The sequence below is a fragment of the Halichoeres trimaculatus genome, unplaced genomic scaffold (assembly GCF_033239565.1).
Source record: "Halichoeres trimaculatus isolate MK-OKI-2021-1 unplaced genomic scaffold, fHalTri1.1 fHalTri1_scaffold_5, whole genome shotgun sequence".
Taxonomy (NCBI): domain Eukaryota; kingdom Metazoa; phylum Chordata; class Actinopteri; order Labriformes; family Labridae; genus Halichoeres; species Halichoeres trimaculatus.
The window spans coordinates 32,341,009-32,359,242 of record NW_027437183.1 but is presented as its reverse complement, the minus strand read 5'-3'; the positions used below and the strand labels follow the sequence as shown (position 1 = coordinate 32,359,242).

General features: G+C 39.0%; 1 protein-coding gene across 5 annotated transcripts in view; it reads right to left on the bottom strand.

The window, feature by feature from the left end:
• Positions 1 to 269: 269 nt before the first annotated feature.
• The window catches only part of ppp3cca (protein phosphatase 3, catalytic subunit, gamma isozyme, a), a 34,219-nt gene continuing 16,254 nt past the window's right edge, over positions 270 to 18,234 (bottom strand). For 3 of the 5 annotated variants that reach the window (XM_074669831.1, XM_074669829.1, XM_074669830.1), the window contains 11 exons: positions 17,233 to 17,344; positions 14,693 to 14,838; positions 14,463 to 14,602; positions 14,305 to 14,382; positions 14,133 to 14,227; positions 13,909 to 14,034; positions 13,535 to 13,612; positions 12,052 to 12,136; positions 10,624 to 10,721; positions 5,342 to 5,368; positions 270 to 2,216 (listed from right to left, as the gene is read on the bottom strand). In XM_074669831.1, the coding sequence (XP_074525932.1) occupies positions 2,056 to 2,216; positions 5,342 to 5,368; positions 10,624 to 10,721; positions 12,052 to 12,136; positions 13,535 to 13,612; positions 13,909 to 14,034; positions 14,133 to 14,227; positions 14,305 to 14,382; positions 14,463 to 14,602; positions 14,693 to 14,838; positions 17,233 to 17,344 (1,146 nt within the window). In that variant the 3' untranslated portion in view covers positions 270 to 2,055. The remainder of the gene's footprint in view (positions 2,217 to 5,341; positions 5,369 to 10,623; positions 10,722 to 12,051; positions 12,137 to 13,534; positions 13,613 to 13,908; positions 14,035 to 14,132; positions 14,228 to 14,304; positions 14,383 to 14,462; positions 14,603 to 14,692; positions 14,839 to 17,232; positions 17,345 to 18,234) is intronic. The other 2 variants (XM_074669832.1, XM_074669833.1) reach the window with 2 other exon arrangements.

The window sequence follows — 18,234 nt, the reverse complement described above, 5'->3', positions numbered from 1 at the left end:
AGTATCATTTCAAAATAAAAGCCCTTTAAAGTCTAACACTGGGCAGCCTTTTTGCTATGTACATGTTCCAGAATAAAAAGGTCAAAACAAATAATCAAATAATCGATCACCGTTTAACCTCAGGATGAAGTTAAATGTATATTTATGATGACACATCACCACCTGAAGTATATATATATATATATATATATATATATATATATATCCCTTTCTGACACGGAGCACAGTCGTCTCATAAAGAAACAATCAGAAATTCAAAGCAACATTATATTTGAATTTATTCCTCCTTCAAGTGATACATCTATTAAAAAGATTTCATGGCCTTACAATGACAAAGATGATACATTTTTGAACCCTTTCAACAGCTATATTCATTTTCTTAACAACAACATTCTTACATTCTGCAAGATATATAAATGACCTAACACGAGGTCAGTATGGTGATCGGCTCATTCAAAAAAGCCTTACCTTAAAATTTTAACATCACAGTTATGAAACCAAAATACTGAATCCTTCTGAAGCAGCTACTGAATACAACATTTTATTTATTTATTTATTACATAAAATCCTAATCATGTGTGATTGAAAGTACCTCAGTGTGACTCTGTTCACCATCCACAAACACACAAATGAAGGTCTTGACATGTGTGGCCAAGGTGGCATGGCACAAGGGCGCTAACACCTGATCTAAAAACGTTCACAAAAGAAGAGCAAATCTTAAAGCTTTTTCCTCCATCTCTCTCCAATGTGACGAAAAGACGACAGAGCTGTGGTTGGGTGTGTGGAGGCACCAGTCGAGATGGTTTTATGTGCTCTTAAAAGCTGGATTGGAGTACCTGTGACTTGTTAAAACCAGAGTAGAGGTGAGCAGCGAGTACTGCTGATCAAAAAAACAAATTATTTCAGCTTCATAATCTCAGAGGACAAGAGGAAAACAAACTCTGTCAGCTGAAAGAATCACTGTACAGATGGGCCTTGATGGACGGTCTCTGAAGTCCCACTGATTGACACGTCATTTTTTGACAGCTCATCATTTAACCCCTGAATTCTGTAAATTAAAGAATGTACCACAACGAAGCTTCTCACATCCCACATCTGTGCTGTAGTGTTTGAATTATTGCGAGCCGCTTCTCTGCTCTCTGAGGAAACTTCTTTTTTTTTTAGCGTTATACGACGAGAGCACTGACAGGTCCGGTTTGGTGATTTCAGAAAAAGAACTGCTCCTCTTTCTGCTCATCTCCCTTTTTTCGGTTTAGCAGAGCGAGAAACTTGAAGCCAACACAAGCCATAACTAACACAGGACGGCCACCAGCAACAACTATCGTCTCATACGGAGCGTTAATCCTTCACTTCAACAACAAACGGAACAAAAGCCCATGAAGCACCTCAGAGAACTCAGCAAATATTCGTGGACCATCAAATCTCAGATTTAAGAAAAAATACTCGAGTGGACTTATTTTCTTTCCTTCTTACATAAATAAATTACTTCAAACCAGCACATATAAAACTACACTGTACGTGGATCTTCATATGTGAATACTTCCTTTAAGAGCCGAGAGGCTGTGAGGCTACCGTATTTATACATTTCTCAGTAAAAGAAGGGAGAACGATACAAAAACTGAAAGAAACTAAACTTTCCCCGGTAACAAAGACTCAATCTACATCATCAACTCATATTTATAAAACTTCCTTTTAGAGCTTTGACATTTATACGTTAGGACCCCTGTTCACAGCATCTCTTCGAACAAAACGTCTTCAGTCGATGAGTTAATACCAAAATCTCTCTAGTAGAGTTAATCTTTAATAAATATGATAGTTTTGTCTTTGTCAGCATCTTTTTTTTTCCAGCTCTACGGCCGCCTTCTGTTTGATCTACACGTGTGTCTGCTTCAGTTCTTCTGCCCTGCGGGGGCGGGAAAGAAAAACAGTTTCAGTAGAAAAGACAGACAGCGAGATGGACTGAAGGGAGACGGAGGCTGAGGACTGTGAGTCAGGAGGTGAGGGTTGTTAAAAACGGGAGGCTGCTGCTGCTGCTGCTGCTGCTGCTGCTGCCGCCTATCCATCAGTGCCGTTCTTGTTGGGGTTGTTGGAGTTGATGGTGGTGCCGTCTGGCTGCTGGCCGTCTTTGCGCGGTGGCATCCTCTCGTTTATCCTGTCCAGGCCGCGTGCCTCCTCGAAGTTACGGATCTTTCTCGTAGGAGAGAAGCCTTGAATGGCTAAAGAGCAGAGGAGACACCAAAAACACTGATTAGAGACTTCATCAGGTAAATCTGCTTCAACTCAACACAATAAACTACACCCTGTAGCTTTTTCACCAGTCTTATTAGAGATGTAGAAATAAACTAAGTATCAGTGCTGCACAGACAGCTTGTGATAAAACACATGCACATGTAAACAGTCACTTTTAGTCTTCACCACAGAGGAAAGAACACGGCACACGTTGTAGACTTACAGCAGAGTCCAGAAACAGCCGAGAAAACCAGGGAGAGGAGGTGAGCAGACAAAAAGCACAAAGGTCGTAAAGAGACATTTTCTTCAGTCATCATCAGACAACATCAGGTCACAGGAAGAATGAAGTCTACAGTGAGGGTCTAAAGGGGGACTGAACAACCAGACAGACCAGGGGGTGGGAGACGCTCTTGCACAACCAGATATCTGTGACAGTGAAGCTCTTTACTGTCAGAGAAATAAACCAAGGCGTTCAAACCAGAGGAACTCGAGCACTGAGGAAGGGTTACACAGAAAATATGATTATTGAAAAGTATCTAAAGATTTATTACAATAGACATTTGGTTTGAGGAGAAAAACAGCGTTTTCTCTTTCTAAATGATAGATGACAGAACAAAACCATTATCATATTTATATTAATAGAAATAACCTGAAATAAAAACTTTTGGAGTGTGTGTCTGCATAAAAATGTAGGTATACAGCAGAATAGCTTTGGTGCCTGCACACTCTCCCTTTGTTGAGTTTTTGAGATGACACTTTTTAATTTCTTTTTGTGTTTTGTGCCACGACAATCTTGTGGAATAAGCAGATTTGATCACATTTTTTTTCATCTCTTACATTCTCTCACATAATCTCACATCGGTAATAGAGTTTGAATCTCCTCTTAAAACTTACTTTAATAGACTCGTACTTATCTGATGTTGTGTTTACCTTGTCTTTTTCATCTCCTTTATTTTTCTTATGATTCATTTCATTTGCTTTCAGAGCTTTTAAATAGACATGCACCGATAGATCAGTGCCGATTTCCTTAATTTTGGGGATTGGTGATCGGCCCATTCTTATTTAAAACTTCATTGTTTTTTCCTCTTCCTGCACTCAACTTTTAATGCTTTTAATGTCTGCTCTGATGTTTTACATCCCTTCAGACTTCTTCTGTCTTTTATTGTTTTATCACATTACCCAGTCTGTTATCTCCAGTACTTCGATCTCCTTTTCCCTCTCTTCTAAAAAGTCTACATTATTTCACTTCCTTTTCTGTTCTTGTTGCTTTGGTTCAAATGCTCGCTGAGTTTCTCATGTTGGCTAGATTTTCTCTTCTGTTGAGTTTGTACATTGTTTAGAGATTTTTATTCTTTGTGTTTTTATGTGTTTGGATTTTCACGACTTGCTCTTTTGAATGTGTTTGCTTGTGTGTCAAATAACGTAAACCCTTGTTTTTTTAAGGTGTGGTACAATAGGGCTGCAGAAGTACTGAGAAAATTCTAAAGTCGAAACTTTGCACAGATTTGTATGCACATAAACTATGAATTTATGATGAGAAAGTTAAATATAGATAGGGTTAGTATATTTTAGCATAATTTTGTCTGAAACAACAGATTCCCTTGGTTATCTTTGCTAATCCTTGACCACACAGCAGCACTTTGCTGACTGCAGGGCAACTGAGGCCACTCTCCCTTCATGCACTGTGCACGCTGCCCACAGCACGCGATCATTAAAAACCCAACCTGAGGACGACATAAAGTCAAAGAAGTTACAATACAACAATTAAAAATATTTCCTAATTTCCCGAGCATTACTTCCCATAGAAAGTTTCTGGAAATTTTTGTTCAGAAATTTAGCACCATTTAACAGCCTTATTTCTAAATAAATTATCATCATAATGATTACGTATTATGTGATGTTTTCACTGTTCAGATCTTTTGATCCACTAAAAACCAGGACAACCTAAAAGATGCAGACGGTGTGGCAACAGCAGAATTGTGTAACGAGATTAGCTTCTGAAAATATCCGAGGCAGGGATGTCCCGCGTCTTATCCCAGCCAAGTCTTAGCAGGCTTTTCTCTGCGAGGCCACAGAACCCACATCAACACCCACTGTGGAGGAAAGTATGCCACTGAGGTATGAGCCAGGTGCACAAACTGTGCGCTGCAAAAAATTAAATCAAAGCCACTTTTACTTTATTTTTTCTTCAAATAAAAGGAGTCCAGATGATTGTCTTAATTCAAGATAACACAGTCTGCAGATGTAGAAAGAATAATCTACTTCTTTGTTTTGTTGTATTAAGACATTCTTAATCAACAAACTTGGCAAGAAAATTTTTCTTTTACCATTGGCATAATTTTTTAAACTCTTTCTTAACAACTTAGACGTCATGTTTTTCTTTAAAATCTCAAAATGGGACATTTTTCTGGACTTGTCAGGTGACTGACGCTCATATTAAGGCTAATAAGATCAATTTTGACTCAAAATGAGACACGAACACCTGCTCAGATTTCACTTTTTGCAGTGTAGTCCTCCTGACCTCACTGCTCACATGAAAATCCTGATTAGAGCCAGGATGATGTAAATCAACTCGACTCTTTAATTGCTTTTAATAACTCATTTATCCACTATGTAACTTTTCACATAATAAACTTTACTGCACAACGTACTTTTTAAATCCTGTATATCTCAACAAATTATAATTCTTTAGATTCTTTTAAAATCAACTAAACTATACGTTGTCCTTTGTCAAGTTTAGTTATTTTTACCTCTGAATGTCAAACTCCTGTCCTTACATATATTTTTCTGTCATGATTCAAAAGTTAAGTTAAAAAAAGAATTGTGAAAATAGAACTGTAATTGTTTTTTGGTTGTTTGAAGTCTAATTTCCAATCATGTCACCATGTGTAAACGGTTTCATTCAGTTCAAACCCACTCAGTGTGCCCAAACAGACACTGGTAATGCAAGAGTCGTATGAAAAGAAACTACTATCAGGATAAAAACAAACAAACTGTGGGGACACTATAAGAGCACTGGGATCAATGAGAGAGATGCATTAGCAGGTGGGTCTGTGTTTAACGGGTGAACAACACAAAACAAAACAGAAACAAGGCTCACAGCCGTCCTTACCTTTTGCTTTAGCTGCCTCGACTGTCGCTATTTTAATAGAGTTTGAGAAGAAGGAAAAAAGGGAGTCATGAAAGGCAGCAAGACACAGACATCAGAACAGTAACATCAAATCAAGCAGGGCAGACAGAGGCCAGCAGCTGTGAAAACTTCCTCACAGCATGAAGGAGAGACAAAGCCTGTTCCAGAGTTAAAATAGTGTTGGAGTTAAAGGGTTACAAGGACTTAGGTGGGAGAGCTGACTGGGGGATTTGGCTGAGCACTAAGAGTCTAACGCGTGCTGAGAGGAGCTACAATGACTGGACAGAATGAGGAATCTTTGCACTGCAGCTGAGAGAAACAGTCAGGTTGAAGTTTACACATCAAGTCCTCTGAATGGCATAAACACATGAAGTCAGCTCCAACACAAACTGGGAGAAAAAGATATCAACTGAGTAAAGTTAGATATAATGAATACTAAATCTGTAAACATAGATGGAAATACTGTCAACATCCTAAAAAGGTCTCTTTTTTGGGGAAAAAAACAAAACAAAAACAAAGATTATATATATATATATATATATAAAACGTTTTTTGTTTTTGTTTAAGGCCTTTCTGTGTGGAGTTTGCATGTTCTTCCCGTGCTTGCGTGGGTTCTCTCCGGGTTCTCCAGCGTCCTCCCACAGTCCAAAAACATGCTCATCTGGTTAATTTAAAACTCTAAATTGTCCCTAGGTGGGAGTGTGTGTGTGAATGGTTGTCTGTCTGTGTCAGCCCTGTGATTGACTGGCGACCACTCCAGCGCGTACCCCGCCTCTTGCCCAATGACAGCTGGGATAGGCTCCAGCCACCCGCGAACCTGAACAGGATAAGCGGTATAGAAAACGGATGTATGGATGGATGGGTTTTTGTTTAAACCATCTAGTCCTGATGCTGGCCACTGCTGGTAAAATTTGCTTTACCCTTAGTTGATCAGATCAAGTGATTCTACCCATGTAGGCTGTTTTATGTTAGGGCAATAGGCTAAGATCCAGTTAGTAAAAACGAAGCCTATGCAGAAGTGTAGTAAGTTGCTGTTCATTAAGAATCCGCTTGAGGCTGATGCAGAAAGACCTGAAGTCACGTACACACCCAGCCATAAAAACTAACTTTAAAGGCATTAAAAAGCATATTTACAGCAGTTACAGTCTGAAATACTGATTTCACTATTGCTACACACTGTACGGTGGTGAATTTTTCTAACTCGGTGGTAATGAAGTCGTAAAGATCATTTGATTTTCCAAACAGAGGCACAGCTCAGCTTGTGTGACTGACAGGCGCCCTGTAGCTATTTGAAAGAAAGCTCAAAGCCAGCGTCATTTCCAATGTGGCTGCGTCCACGGATTGTCTTCATGTCACGGTTTCAGGAACAGAAAGGTGACGTCACGGAGACTACGTCCATATTTTATACAGTTTATGGTTACGGCCCAATGGCTAACAATGACTTGAAATGTAACAAGATGCTGAGCCAAAAATGTAATCACTAGTTTTTAAATTACATTTCAGGTTTTATTTTTTTTATTAACATTTTGGGCCCAGCACTATTATGTTATCAACCAGTTACAACATTTGGGGCATTTTTATTATTATTATTATTATTATTATTATTATTATTATTATTATTATTACTATTATTATTATTATTATCGTTGTTACAAATCGGGCAAAAACAATGTGACCCAAGCAATTTTACAAGCTTTTCAAAATGGCAGCTGCTTCAAGATGAACTATTATCTGTGACTGAAGTTATTTCCATAACTGAGGCCTCATCCTCCTTTAGTTAGTGATAATGTTCACTATAATATAGGCTAGGTTTTAAAAGTTGTTAAGTCCATGAAGCCAGTGTTTAGTAAAAAGAGGAAAGTCTTGAACCTGTGGCTGTAAAAGTGATCAGCTTCCTGTTCACTCTGTTCAAACATTTCATCTGCAGTTTTCCTCTCATTTTCCCACATGGAATGATCTAATAAAGAAAGGTTTGGATACCGTATTGCAGTCTAGCTGCTAGAAATGATGTGTATAACCAAAGAAAACACAAAGGGTTTTATTAATTTTTTAAGATGAATCATCTTGTTGTCAAGGAGGAGCCTATTCACTTGAGTGTTTTATCTAATGAACGTAATCTTTGTAATCATAACACCATTGAGCAGTATTTTAGTCTGCCTATAGTCTCTGGAGGCATCTTGAGCTCAGACTTGAGAACTCTCTGATGCAGCTCTGTTTCTGACGGAGCAGATTTTACACACTCAGTTTTTCAGTTCTGCTTCATTGATGACAGAGGTGAAGGTTTGAAATTGCTAAAATGACAAAGAGATGATCAAAAATGAGCCAAAGTCATTCATTCCTCTTTTATTAGGAAACTGAAAGATGTTTGTGTATCGTATCCATAAATATCATGTTTTCAGTATTTGGTTCATTTTTTGTGTTTTTGAAAAGAAAAATGACTTGGGCCTTTAATTTAAGAAGGTGTTGATGATAAATAACACAAACTGCCTGATTTTTCTCATCTAACTCTCAACTCTCCTTCAGACAAACGGTCACATATTCAAGTCATAGAGCTAGCTGAGACCAGCTGGTGTGTTCTGATCTGAGGATAGCGACACACGAGGAGTTGCTTTGTTCTCAGTGACACGTCTGTTTGTTGGAAAGCAGAAAGAAAAATGATTGTTGGTGTGTGAGGGGCGTTAATTCCTGAGCTGTGCTTCCATAAATTCAACGTCAAGCTTGAAAAGAAACCTGTAAAATGGAGAGCAGATGTGTAAAGAGTGAAATCGCTTGCTGAGCATTGTTCAAAGCCGAGGCCGGAGAGAAGTCAGGGATAATCTCCAAAAGGTCACAGACAGGTTTTCTGTCCCCTGCTCTCCAACTTCTATAGAAAAACTGGAGTGTGACAAAGTGTGCGTCGCAGCACGTCTTCTGAAGGACGAGGCGTTGACATTTAGATCAGACAGTTAGCAGCGAGCTCCAGGTGACCAACCGCCCAGCTCTCAGCTGAGCCTAAAAACTTTATTCTACATGAGGGGGCGGCTGTGGAGCGGGTCAAAGCCTGGCTGCTGCTTCCTGTGGCGGACTCGCTGTCATTGATCTGAAGCTTTCAAAGGGACAAGAGAGCGTGGAGGCTCATCTTTACATAAGGACAGAGAGCTCCAGCGCCTGGGAGGATGCTCACCAACTCTATGCACTGATACTTTATAGAAGTGATCACCGACATGTCGTGCTAACACAAACTTCATTAGTATCCAGTGAATTCAAGCCATCTCAGCAGCTGTCATTTCCCAGAATGCCCTTCTTTGAATTTTGCTCTATAAAGCATCAGTGTATAGAGCTTGTGAGCATCCAGGTGCTGGAGCTCTGTCCTCATGTCCAGTAAAGATGAGCCTCCACGCTCTCTTGTCCCTTTGAAAGCAGCTGTCATTTCTCAGAATGCCCTTCTTTGACTTTTTGGCACCCACTTTTAAAGTGCTCACCTGAACATGCAGGTGTTTAGTATGAGATTCCCATTCTAACAGATACTAAAGTAAACTGCAACCTCTGACGTATGTTTTCCTTCCATTAGTGGGTGGAATGAGTGATGAGCTGGGACAGCACAGACTGTGATGGGTCCAGTCTCAGTCCAAGTCTTCTCAAAGTATGTTTTAAACAGTGCAAAAAACTGGAATCATATCAAGTGTTTTGGCCTTATTTTCAGTAGAAAATCTCTTTTTAGACTTTATAGGAACTTCATTCACCTGACCAGTCTAGAAAAATGTCTTATTTCAAGCTATTTAAAGACAAAAATGAGGTCTGATTTGCTTGTAACAAGCCATTTTCTGGACTGGTCAGTTAAATGTGGCTCATATCAAGTAAAATAAACTTAAAACAAGACAAAAACACTTGATTAGATTCCATTTTTTGCAGTGAAAGTGCAGATGGTCACTGTCTTTGTCATTCTGCACTACACTGATAAATACTCATCTTTGAGGTCTCACTTCTTGGGAAAACATGTCAATAGTTCCTGACGACACTTCATTATCTACGTTCAAGATGAAGACGTTTGACTCCAGATTCAGAGAACTCTTGTTTTACTGAATGAAAAACTCACATGTTCACTCGTTCAAAACTTTACTGTTATCTCCTGCACTAAAACATCTCTGCTCAACTTCCTGTTTATATCAAGGTGCATTCTGGGTAATGAAGTCAACTTAAAGCTTTGGCTATGAAATGTGCTCTTACTCTTGTATTCAATAACCAAACATGAAATACATAATATTCCAAGGAAATCTTTCCTCATTTAACAGTACAATTCAAATAAACTTGCCCAAAGAATTACTAACTTAGTAGCTTATATAACTTCTGCCTTATACTCTAACCGTTGGTTGAAACAGTTCCAGAAAAAAAGACGTTTAAAGGCTAAAATTTATGCCACTAGAAACTGCATTTGAACAATTAAACTGAATCTCAATGTGAATAATTGCTTTTAAAACTAAATTTAAAGAGCATGATTTAAAATCAAACTTTAAAACTAAATGTCTTTCCTTTGAAATAGTATTCCTACCAAACTGAAAATGTAACTCTTTACTCATTCTTCAGGACCAAAAGTGTGTCTCAGTAAACTGATACTGAATTGAAACATTGTATCAAGATTTTTTAATTCAAAATGAAATTGAATTGTTTTTTTTAATTTAAGGGGCATAGAGAGTTGAACGTTCAAGAAGATTAGAGTGTGATTTCAAAGCAAATAAATTCAGTTTCAAAATATTCAAGTCAATTTCAAATTGTACCATTAGGTTCACACTTTTAAGCATTGAGCATTTCAAATTCAACATATTTCTTCAACTTGAGTTTCTACTGGCACATTTCTCAGCTCATAGACTTTGACACTTGGCTTTGAATATCATTATGAGGGAATTTCCATCCTTTCAGAAAGTAGATTGATGCAAAAATATTTGCTTTTAAGAGCGTCAAAATTGAAGTGCCTTTCACTTTTCTCATGCTGTCAACACCAGACGGGTGAAAACTTTGGTCAGTCAGGGATCAGGGAGTAAGCAGTGTGTTGAGTTGTTCATGTCCCTCTCCTGTCAAGTGTTTTGTTTTTAAATCATAGCTCAATACTACACCAACTCTTCCTCTTTATGATAATAAAAATAGACATACCTGAGTATAATTTACAAGAGTGAATAAGTAGGCAGCCAGAACCAGAACTTTAACGACACTAAAGATTAAAAATAATAACTTAATAACTCCTATAGAGGAAGTAAAAGTTCAGAGTGGTGAAGCATAAATACACTTACCAGTTTGTAAGGTCTGCTTTCCCCCTGACAACACGCCCACAGGAAGAGTTCCTGTTGGAGTCAGGCCCTTCAGCTGTAATACACTCTCACTTTCCTCCCTGGAGGACAATGAGACAAAAAGACAAAACAACAGGTCCAACGTTAAATCCCAGAAAACACTTTGAACACCTGCTGCTGGCTATGAAACTGTTCCATTACTAAGAGTCATTATTTCAACTCTTCCTCTTCCTGTTCCACGGTTAGTAATTGAAGAAAAAAGCTAAACAATATTATTTAGCACAGAATAAATATGAATTTCATCAGCACAAATGTTCGACTGACACATTATATTAGGTGTACGAGTATCCTGAGCCCTGTTTGTTTAGGAGCGATGGTAAATTGTTGGTTCTCTTGAGTTAGATTTTCTGTAAATCCTCAGCAGAGGAAACGATCAGTGACTGTCAGCCTGGGGACACAAACCTTTTCTCTCCTCTGCATCTTTTCTGATGTTTATTGACTCTTTTGTCCTCTTTGTAACCTGTTTATGCGAATCTGGCTCCAATTCACATAAAGAATAGATTAATAACTCCTAAATTATGAGTAAAGTAACACTAAAACCTTTTTAAGCTAAGTAAATTTATCTGTTTATGCTTTTCTGTACCCTGACTTGTGTCCATGACACCCTCTCCAAAAACACAATCATCTTGTTGTTTGTTGCTCTGTATTTCCTATTGGCGCAAGTATGTGTGTGTAACAAGGGGAAGAAAGCGCGTTGTGAATTCTTTCTGCCATCTCACTTTGTTGACCTGAGGTCTAAGGTTCAGCTGCCTCGTGCCACCTGCAGCCTGACCACACCTTGTTTTAAAGCGACACACCCAGGTGGGGGCAAAGTCTGTTGTTATTTACTCAAAGTGGGCGTTGGGTGAATGAGGGCAGAACATAACAATGACACTTGTGCTGCAAAACAAAATGTAATATGTCGGCTGTGAGATGCAGCCCTGTGTTAGGAAAAATCACTGTGAATCAGTGAGAAGGTGGTGAAGTTAAATCATGGTTTATCTCATTAACTTATGATCCAGTTAGTTGGTGATTGATGATTTCTGCTGAGTAATCTTATCCATAATAGAGCATAAATGAGAGTTTTAAATGAGCAGGTTCCCTACTTCCTACAATCTTATTATTTTAACTCTGAGTTCAGTCCAATATTGATTTATCTATTTTTGATCAACTCATTAGAATTTGGAATATACTAGGAAATCTAAAAAAGATTGATGCAAAAAAATCTACATCTTTGCCTCTTGCAGCAAAGTTTCTGCAGAGGTGCTAAAGAGGCACTAATCTGGAATAATTTTATTCTATAGTCTGAGAATAGTCTTTTTAAACAAGTTTGTTTCATTCATGAGGAAGAAATAAATCAGAGGAAGAGCATTCATGACTTCAGCCACAGACCTGAGGACAGAGAAAACTCGAGCCATTTTCCCAACAGCACGAATTTTGTTCCTGATGACCTCCTTACGCATGGCAGAGGATCCACCTGGAACAACATCAGGTAAATACACAGAGTTAAATATTTAAGTATTCAATGCAGCTTTCAACCTCTTTTTACCTCTAATTTTTTAACTGACATGAAATAAAACAATTAAAACAAAAGAGTCCAGAACACGGGTGAATGTCAGACTTGTGTAAACAGATAAACTGAGGGTTAAACTGATGCTATCAACATTTGTTTAGACGTACAACCTAAAACACAGCACTGCATTTAAGGTTTAAACCTGGAATAGGCATTACAGGAAAATTTCTGCTGGTCTATGGTTTGTTCTGAGCCAGTTAAAATCCCTCATTAACACCACAGCAGGGGCACAGTCTGAATTAAACTTCATTTTCACACAAAAAGCAGACCTAACAGTCCGTGTCAAAAAAAAGTTGTAAGAGGACTGACTTTGAATTTTCACAAATGAAACTTCTCTGAGAAAACAATTTACAGAATGGAGGAGCAGAACAAGTGACAAACTGGATGAAGTTTACACCTCAAACTCCAGCTGATCATGTATGAGCAAACGATGGAAACATTCAGTTTGTTATCCACCTGAAACTATTAAGACTGCTGTGCATCTTCACAAGAATAAAACATTATTGTGTCCCCACAGCAGTGTAAGAATGATGCAGCCCCAAAGCTGACATGATCAGAAATCAATCCACAGAGCTAGATAAGTAACAACAGTTCATATGTAATCATCTGTAAAAATCAAATCAATGATAAAGTTTAACTTTTCCAGAGACGTCAAGAAAAAACAGACGCAGTACTCTTTCTGAAGCAGCATTTTCACCAAGCAGTCTGGTTCTGTTTGTCTCAGTACAGCGCATGTTTTGTGGTGTTTCCACTGACTTATCTCGGGACAGATCCCAAAATAACCGAGATGAGCGGTCACACTTTTTGGGACCCTTTCGTATGGGTGCCAGACTGAACCGATCCACTCTCGGAAGGTGGAGCAACACACTGCAGACCGTTGGTTGGTCAAAAGACAGAGGCTGCATCTCTCCCGGCAGCACACAGACTTCTCTAAAACAAAGCTTGATTGCACTTTGTAACAAAGAGTCACATGAAAATCTCAGAGAGGATGAAATGCTGCATGTCCTCCATAGTTGCTCTTTGTTTACTGTGTCGCGTTTTTCTTCTTCATTGGATTTATTAGCGGGGTAAACTGTGTCGCGCTGCTACAGCGTCACACTATTGTTTAAAAGCTTCAGCTTTCGGTATCCGGTTTACACGCCGCCGAGAGGGCACAGTTTGCTGTGGAAACGCAAACAGGATCAGGCTTAACTGTACCAAACCGTGCGGAACCGAACCGGACTGCTTGGTGGAAACGCAGCTTAATGTTCTTGTTACAACTTCTGTTTCACTTCTGTTTCACCTGTTTCACTTCCGTCTTACCTTCATAAAGGTCGTCTCCCTCTGACATGAGCTCATCATCAGAGCAGATGTTCAGCACATTCACCAGCATCTCCGTGACTGTGGAGCAGAGAAAACATTTCAAACTGACCCAAGTATCAAGCCATATGTGATAGTCTCAAGTGATGGGGATGTGATTACACTTCAGAGTGTCTAATTCTCTTTTTCATCTATTCATATGAACAGTGCTCACTTTTTTATAACTGAAAGTAGCCTTTGATTAAATAACTCAATGTTTTAATTAAGAATTCACTCCTGTTCAATGACTTATAAATACAGGTATCAAGGTTACTGAGCAATTCAACCTAAAACAAACATTTCTTCAGACTTTGCCCAAAATTAAACAGCAGGTCTACCTTTCTCTCCAACAAAAGGCAAAGACCACGTGAAGACATCCATGAAGTTGGGTAACCAGTAAGGGTGGGGGGAGCAGTTGAACTGTCGGATGTTCATCACGTTGTTCTCATATTTTAATACAGCAGCTGGAAATGACAGAAGTAAAGCTATAAATATTCAAGCCAAGTAAAGACAGAATATGTTAAATTATAAAACAATATGAGTGATGAAAAGAGAGTCAGACCTTTGTTGTTGTAGACATCAAGATAATTAGGAGCTGAAAAGATTGTGATTAATGAAGGGAATCCTGTCGTCTGGCTTTTTCTGTACATCCGATACCTGTGAGGACGACAACAAAATGACTCCAGCGCTCTAATCTCTGATGTGTAGTGAACTGATCAGCACAGTTTACTTACCCAGCATCCTGTGCTTCATGGGCTCTTATTACTGACAGCAAGTTATTATTCACCAAAAAGTCACAAACTGCTGTGTAACTGCAAACAAAGAAGAAGCGAAAGATGAGAATTCATGAACCAATCACTGCTGACGGCCCGAGGTGTGATGAATACATTACCTGAAAAAGTACGAACATCCTCTGACGGAGTTATGGCTAAAGTGCTCTGATGTTTTTTCACTTCCGTAGTCCTCACCGGGATCTGCCCAAATCAGGTCGCACATTGGCCCAAAAGCTGGGGGCTCTTTAAACCTGTCTAACTGTGAAACAAACAAAAACACACAAACAATGATTTCACGTTCATTTGATTTAGAAAGTCTTTCTCAGTGTCTGAAGAGTCAGTCACTTACTTTTCTTATGTCATCTAGGCAGTTGATTTCTGGAGAGAGTCCACCGTGTACACACAGGAACTGTTGGTTGAGCAGGGCAGCGAGGGGCAGGCAGTCGAAGGCCTCCATACATGCATCATAAACGCGCTCTGAGTATTTTATTTTACCTGAAACGATCCCACAGAGGCAACAAAGGAAATATAGTTTAGAAGCTGACTAAACTCACTACACACAAACTCACAGGCTGGAGCATCTCATGGAACTAAGTCTCTTTGTAGAGGAATTATAGGCACATATGTGTAGGTCCATTTTAACAATAAGTTTTAGAATAGGACTGCAAAAGGGTGGAAAATTTCCATTAAATTTCAGGAAAGTTTCCTGGAAATTTCCATGATAAATTTAGCCCAAGAAGAAAATTTCAGGGTTTTGTTCCTGTCAACTTAAATTAATCTTTCTTCTCTGGAAATTTTGGCTCTGAAATTTTTGGAAATTTCTTTTTTTTTCTTGTTATCAACTCAAATAAGGTTATCAAAATGAATGTAAATCAACAGTTCCAAGCACAATTGATCATAATCAATCACTTGACCACATGACCAGCCTACAGCGTTTCCACTGAGACCACACTTCAGGATTTGGACGCTAGAAGTCCCGTCATGGTGAGTTATGATGATAGTCCTGAGGTAAATGTATTTGTATGGTTTGGTTCAACCTTCAGTAAAGGACAAATTTATGTGAAAATAACAAATGCTCACCAACATGTGGATCATTTTTAGAGGCTAGCTAGCCAGCCAGTTAGCTAGCAAGTTTCCAGTTAGCATAGCCAGATTAGACCAACAACTGACAGACTTAAGTAATTTGGATTGTAATGAGTTAACATTGGTTAATACATAAATTGCAATGATAGCTCACTAACTTTGTGAAACTGGAAATGAATTATGTGAAATATTTTTGTCAGTTCCTGATCTTCAACTAAATACACAGCCTATGTAGCTAACTAGCTAGCTTGGTTTATGAATACCAGCTGTAAAATTAGTAAGTGTCATTTATAAATGTTGCAAACATGTATATTTGCCTGTGACTAATATTCACAACAAATTCAGTTCTGGAAAATTCCAGAGAATTCCCTGAAAATTCATTAATCATTAGGGATGCACGATATTGGTTTTTTGTCGATATACGATATGCCGATATATCGAAACCCTTTTGGCTGATACTGATACCAATACCGTTAATCACAAGTTTGTTTTGTTTTTTTTCACTGTAAAGAAAGCTAAGTCTATCCTGTACTGGAATTTATATGTTACTCTTATTGTGACGGTCTTATTTGTTTAAGAAACACACATAAAACAAGACAAAAAACATTTGATTTTACCATAAATAAGAAACAAATTATTTTTTCAAACTCAAGACATTCAGTATTGAAATACAGAAAAATAATTTCTTTAGATCACATGAACTTTAAATGTACAATGCATTTTCAAACATAACCAAGTTGCATTTGATTATTTTAGAGCTACTGTAACAACCTGGTGACAGACACAGAGCTCTGCAGTGCAAATAAATGAAGTGCTACATTTTATTTAAGGAGCTTATTTTTTTTAGATGGAAAATAATAATAATCCTAACTGAATAGCACCTTATCGGCTGTGCATATCGGCAGAAATTTTCACCTCTGCCGATACCGATAAACATGTTTTTAAGCTTTTATCAGCTGATACCGATATTGTGCCGATAATATCGTGCATCCCTATTAATCATGTCGTTTCAAAAATGCATCAGATGTGTTTGGACGGATATCTACTTATAGCAATATAGCTCTATACATGCATAACCAGGGAAATGCAATTGATATAAATTTAATACAAAAAAAGCCTGAAAATTTCTGTTAATTTCCAAAGATACTCCTGGAAGGTCTCCAACTTTTAAAATCCCTAGAATTTTGCAACCCCATTTTTGACAAAGGAAAATTTAAAGAGGAAAGACAGTCCCTCCTTTCTTCTTTTCTCTGAGTGTTGAATAAACTCTTTATAACAAAGATTTGTTTTTCAATGCTCCAATATTTTAATCAGTGCCTTGTTGAAGTAACTTTTATGCAGATCCAGCTGGGTAGCATCCAGGTGCAAACCCTGATAGGAAGAGGCTGTGATTGGTCAGTTTTACTAATACTTGACTTCTCTCACTGAACTGATGTCATGACACTCAGTGAATTTACAGCTGGACCACCAGTCAGGGAGCTGGAGACAGAGTGTTTTCTACCTATTAACAACAGAGATGGAAAAATATGACAAGCTGATAGATCAGCTTCTTTAAACTGAGAGTACCAGCACACACACACACACACACACACACACACACACACACACGCACACGCACACGCACACACACACACACACACACACACACACACACACACACACACACACACAAAGTGCTGTTTCATCGTACTGACCCAGGCTTGTTCTTTAATCTGCAAGCTAATTAATAAATCATCTGGAGGTGGTACGGAGATTATTGAACAATGAGAGCGGCCTTTACATGGTTACAAGAAGCTCTCGACTTACATTCCTGTTTGAAGGTGAAATACTCTGTGAGGTGCCGGCACTCGTGGTTCCCCCGCAGGAGGAAGAGTGTGGTGGGGTGGTTGATCTTGAGGGACCAGAGGTAGAGAACACACTGAGCGGACAGGCAGAGAAGAAAGAAAGTGATAAGTGAGGGTGGAAGAAAAGGTCATACTGTAGAAATGTTCAGACAAAACATGCACACACATTAAAGTGATACTCCAGGATGGAACAAGTTGGGTCCTATCAGAAGGTTTAGGGCAGAAATTACCCCTACAGCAGTGATTTTGTGCAGCAGAAGCCCAGAGCACCAAAACCCCGTCCCTGCTCCTCTGCCGGTTTCCTCTGCACTCAGACGGGGCCATTTTTACTTGACCAAAAACACAAACAAACGGACTCCCACCGAAAAAATCTGATATCGGTCTGCATTCACGCTTTATTCAGAGAATTTTCAGCGCGTTACTTTCACACAAAAACACAGCCAAATATGGCTCTAGTTCTCATTGTGTCGTAAAACGGTGCTACCTCCGCTGCAGAGCCACAGCTGGCTACGAGGCGCTCGCCGCTTAGTGTATCAGTCCGCGCGCGGCGTGCCAGATATAAACAAACGCAGGTAGTCTGCCAGGACGAAGAGACACAATGAGAACTAGAGCCTTATTTAGCGGCGTTTTTGTGTGAAAGTAACGCGCAGAAAGTTCTCTGAATAAAGCATGAATATCAGATTTTTTCGGTGAGAGTCTGTTTATTTGTGTTTTTGGTCAAGTAAAAAATGGCCCCGTCTGAGTGCAGAGGAAACCAGCAGAGGAGCAGGGAGGGGGTGTTTGGTGTGTGCGCCCTGGGCTTCTGCTGCACAAAAACACTGCTGTAGGGGTAATTTCTGCCCTAAACCTTGTGATAGGACCCAACTTGTTCCATCCTGGAGTATCACTTTAAAGGTGCACAGATATCAGGTTTGAGCTTTCGATCAGCTGAGCTTTAAAACAGCCCAAACCTGCAGCAGATCAA